Raw genomic sequence first — 3011 nt, forward strand, 5'->3', positions numbered from 1 at the left:
GTTCGGTTGTTGTTTTGCGTGGCTGGTGTTGGTCAGGAGAGGGCCACAGGGAACCGTTCTGCCCTGCCACGCAGCCGAGCGCTGCCGCGCCAGTCGCTTCCACCGCTGGGAGCAGGCTGCGGAGGCAGGAAACGGGGGTTAGTGCCAAGGATGTGGTTGGAAGTCCCAGAGCACAGAGGAACCCCAGCTGATGCTTGAAAGGTCTGTGGAGTTGGAGCTTGGTGACAGCACCTGGGCTTTCAGTCGTTGTTTGCACAGGGTTTTGCTTCCATGAAGTTGTACAAATGAGCAGAGGGGAGCATTCAATGTTGCTGGTTTCAACGGAGGGGGCTCCCTTGTGCTGTGCTGGTGCTGGGGCCCATCAGCTGCCATGAGGTAGCTCCTGCTGTGCAGCACTAGCAGGAGAGACCCCATGAAACAGTTGTGGGTGGTGACCTGAAGGAGTCCACTTATACCCCAGAATGACTGCCTGCCTTTTGCCAGTGATCACTCATTGGCCTTGCTGGGTGAGGGGTTCCAGTATTGGGGAATTTTGTAAAGTTCTGTGGGAGAACACTGAGAAACCCACCATCACTCATGCTTCTCCTTTGTTGTTCAGAAATGGCACCTCGTAAGGGCAAGGAGAAGAAGGAAGAGCAGGTCATCAGCTTGGGACCACAGGTTGCCGAAGGAGAAAACGTGTTTGGTGTCTGCCATATCTTTGCTTCCTTCAACGACACTTTTGTCCATGTGACTGATCTCTCTGGCAAGTGAGTATTGAATGCTGGTCACCTCTATGTAGTGCTTGGCTCTTTTGGGTTGGAAAAGAGAAATTGGAGGTTCCACCAACATTCTTGATCTTCTGAGCTGTAAGATAAGGTGGGGGGTGTGTGTGAGCAGAGCCCAGGAGGCTTGGTGTGCTCTGTGATGAACGTGGGGGTCAGTGTCCTGGATGGCAGCTTGCTCATCCCATAACCTTCAGCAGCCCAGGTTCTGTCTGCCCGCAGGAGCTGGGCTGTGGGGAGGAAAGAGGAGGGACTGCACTGCACCCCTTCTGTTGTAGGGAGACCATCTGCCGTGTGACGGGCGGCATGAAGGTGAAGGCGGACAGGGACGAGTCGTCGCCCTACGCGGCCATGCTGGCGGCCCAGGACGTGGCCCAGAGGTGCAAGGAGCTGGGCATCACCGCCCTGCACATCAAGCTGCGTGCCACCGGCGGGAACCGGTACGTGGGAGGGGAGGGCCTGCGTCCCCTGGGCGAGTGTCCCCTCAGGGAGCCACGCCAGGCTGCCCCACAGCCCTGCTTGGCGCTGCCTCGCAGGAGGGGCTGGAGGCACCCTGGCTTCCAGCTTGGCCTGAAGGGTGTCTGTCTCTGTGTGGTGACTGGTGTCGTCTCGCTGGGCGTCTGGAGCTTGTTGGAAGAGCCGGGGTGTGCTCTCATTCATCGGGTGGTGGATGGGGAGGTGCTGTCAGCCTTGGAGAGTGGTCACTGTGCAGTGACTGCAGTGCCTCTCTGGTGGCTCTAGATTTGGGATGGGGAAACTGATTTTAACGTTGCCAATTGTTCATGAACCGTGTTCAGCTTGGGAGTGGTTGAAGGGACTGTTGGTTCTGACTCTCCTCCAGGACCAAGACCCCTGGCCCTGGTGCCCAGTCGGCCCTGAGAGCTCTGGCACGGTCCGGAATGAAGATCGGCCGCATTGGTGAGTGCTGGAGGAAGCACTGCCCACGCCTCTGTGCCGTGGGCTGTCGGTGCAGGGCCTTGCTGCTTTACAGAAAAACACCCACCAAAACCAGTTTTGGGGCATTATTTAGCAAAAGGACCTCTGTAGGATTATGTGCTGCTTGGTGTGACGATTCGGGTCCCGCCTTTGAGCTGTTCTCCTTGGCCTCCATCAGGTGGCACTGGAGGGGGGATTTCATTTGAACAGGCTCTTAAGTTGGTGGTTGGGCAGGAGGTGGTGTGAGCAGGCTGGAGACACTGCCTGTGTGTCTGCAGGAGCTGGTGCTCTTCTGATGTCTGCAGAGCTGGCTGGTCCCCTGGAAGCACCGTGCTGGTCCCAGTGCGAGGCTGTGAGTGGGCACCAGTGGAGTCCCTCGTGCTGTTTGAGGGACAGTCCCAGCCTCTGGAGGAGTCCACAGCAGGCGGTGGCTGCTCTGACTGTTCATCAAGCACCTCCCCTTTCTCTGGGAACGTGGGGGCTGCCTGGGCTCGGTGGGGTTTTGCTGCCTGACCTTCAGCACCCCTTGTGCACAGGGTTGGGGGAGCTCACACAGACCTTCGCTCCTGGAGTGTCTGTTCTGCAGCCCTGGGATGTCAGGGGGACTGCGGGGGTTGGTGGCTGTGCCCAGCTGGTCTGTTGAGGTACCTCTGGAAGGTAACGGTGTGTTCTGTGTGTTTCTTTCTCACCACAGAGGATGTCACCCCCATCCCCTCGGACAGCACTCGCAGGAAGGGTGGTCGCCGTGGGCGTCGTCTGTAGACAGCGCTGCACCTTGGGTTATTAAAGCTCTCTCTAAACCTCTTCTCAGCTCTCTTCTCTTACCGAGGCGTGCTCTGGAGCGGTGGCTGCCCTGGGCAGCCTGGGCCAGGGCGTAACAGCCCTTCGGTGAAGGAATTTCTCAGTATACCTGCAGCAGGCAGAGCCTTCTGTGGACCACTGGGGCAGCATCTCATTTTCAGAGGCCCAGAAAGTCAGCTGCCCCAGGCTGCATCTGTCCATCTAAATCTCCCTCTTAGTTCAAAACCATCACCCCTTGTCTTGTTGAAACAGACCCTGCTAAAAACTCTGTCCCCATCTTTCTGACAGACCCCTTGAAGTCCTCGAAGGCCACCAGAAGGTCTCCCCAGAGCCTTCTCCACAGGCTGCCCCAGCCCAGCTCTCTCCTGCTGGGCTCCCAGCAGAGGGGTTCCCCCCTCGGGGCATTGCTGGGGCGCCTCTGGCCCCGCTCCAGCAGGTCCCTGGCTCTGCTGTGCTGAGGACTCCAGAGCTGCCCCAGCACTGCAGGGGGGTCTCCCAGAGCTGGCAGAG

At 58.6% G+C, this 3011-nt stretch overlaps 1 protein-coding gene across 1 annotated transcript; it reads left to right on the forward strand.

Annotated features, from left to right (window-relative positions):
- Positions 1 to 589: 589 nt before the first annotated feature.
- RPS14 (ribosomal protein S14) lies at positions 590 to 2504 on the forward strand. The gene is made up of 4 exons (XM_008935122.1): positions 590 to 749; positions 1043 to 1204; positions 1606 to 1682; positions 2395 to 2504. The coding sequence occupies exons 1-4, from the start codon at positions 601 to 603 to the stop codon at positions 2460 to 2462; spliced, it is 456 nt and encodes a 151-aa protein (XP_008933370.1). The 5' UTR covers positions 590 to 600; the 3' UTR covers positions 2463 to 2504.
- Positions 2505 to 3011: the final 507 nt, after the last annotated feature.

This window comes from Merops nubicus, unplaced genomic scaffold (assembly GCF_000691845.1).
Source record: "Merops nubicus isolate BGI_N331 unplaced genomic scaffold, ASM69184v1 scaffold42592, whole genome shotgun sequence".
NCBI lineage: Eukaryota > Metazoa > Chordata > Aves > Coraciiformes > Meropidae > Merops > Merops nubicus.

Bases quoted from the DNA above. Each gene is read 5' to 3' on its own strand.
- RPS14 (XM_008935122.1), top strand. From the start codon at position 601: ATGGCACCTCGTAAGGGCAAGGAGAAGAAGGAAGAGCAGGTCATCAGC. The intron at 750-1,042 runs GTGAGTATTGAA...CTTCTGTTGTAG, and splicing joins GTGACTGATCTCTCTGGCAA to GGAGACCATCTGCCGTGTGA. The intron at 1,683-2,394 runs GTGAGTGCTGGA...TTCTCACCACAG, and splicing joins AATGAAGATCGGCCGCATTG to AGGATGTCACCCCCATCCCC.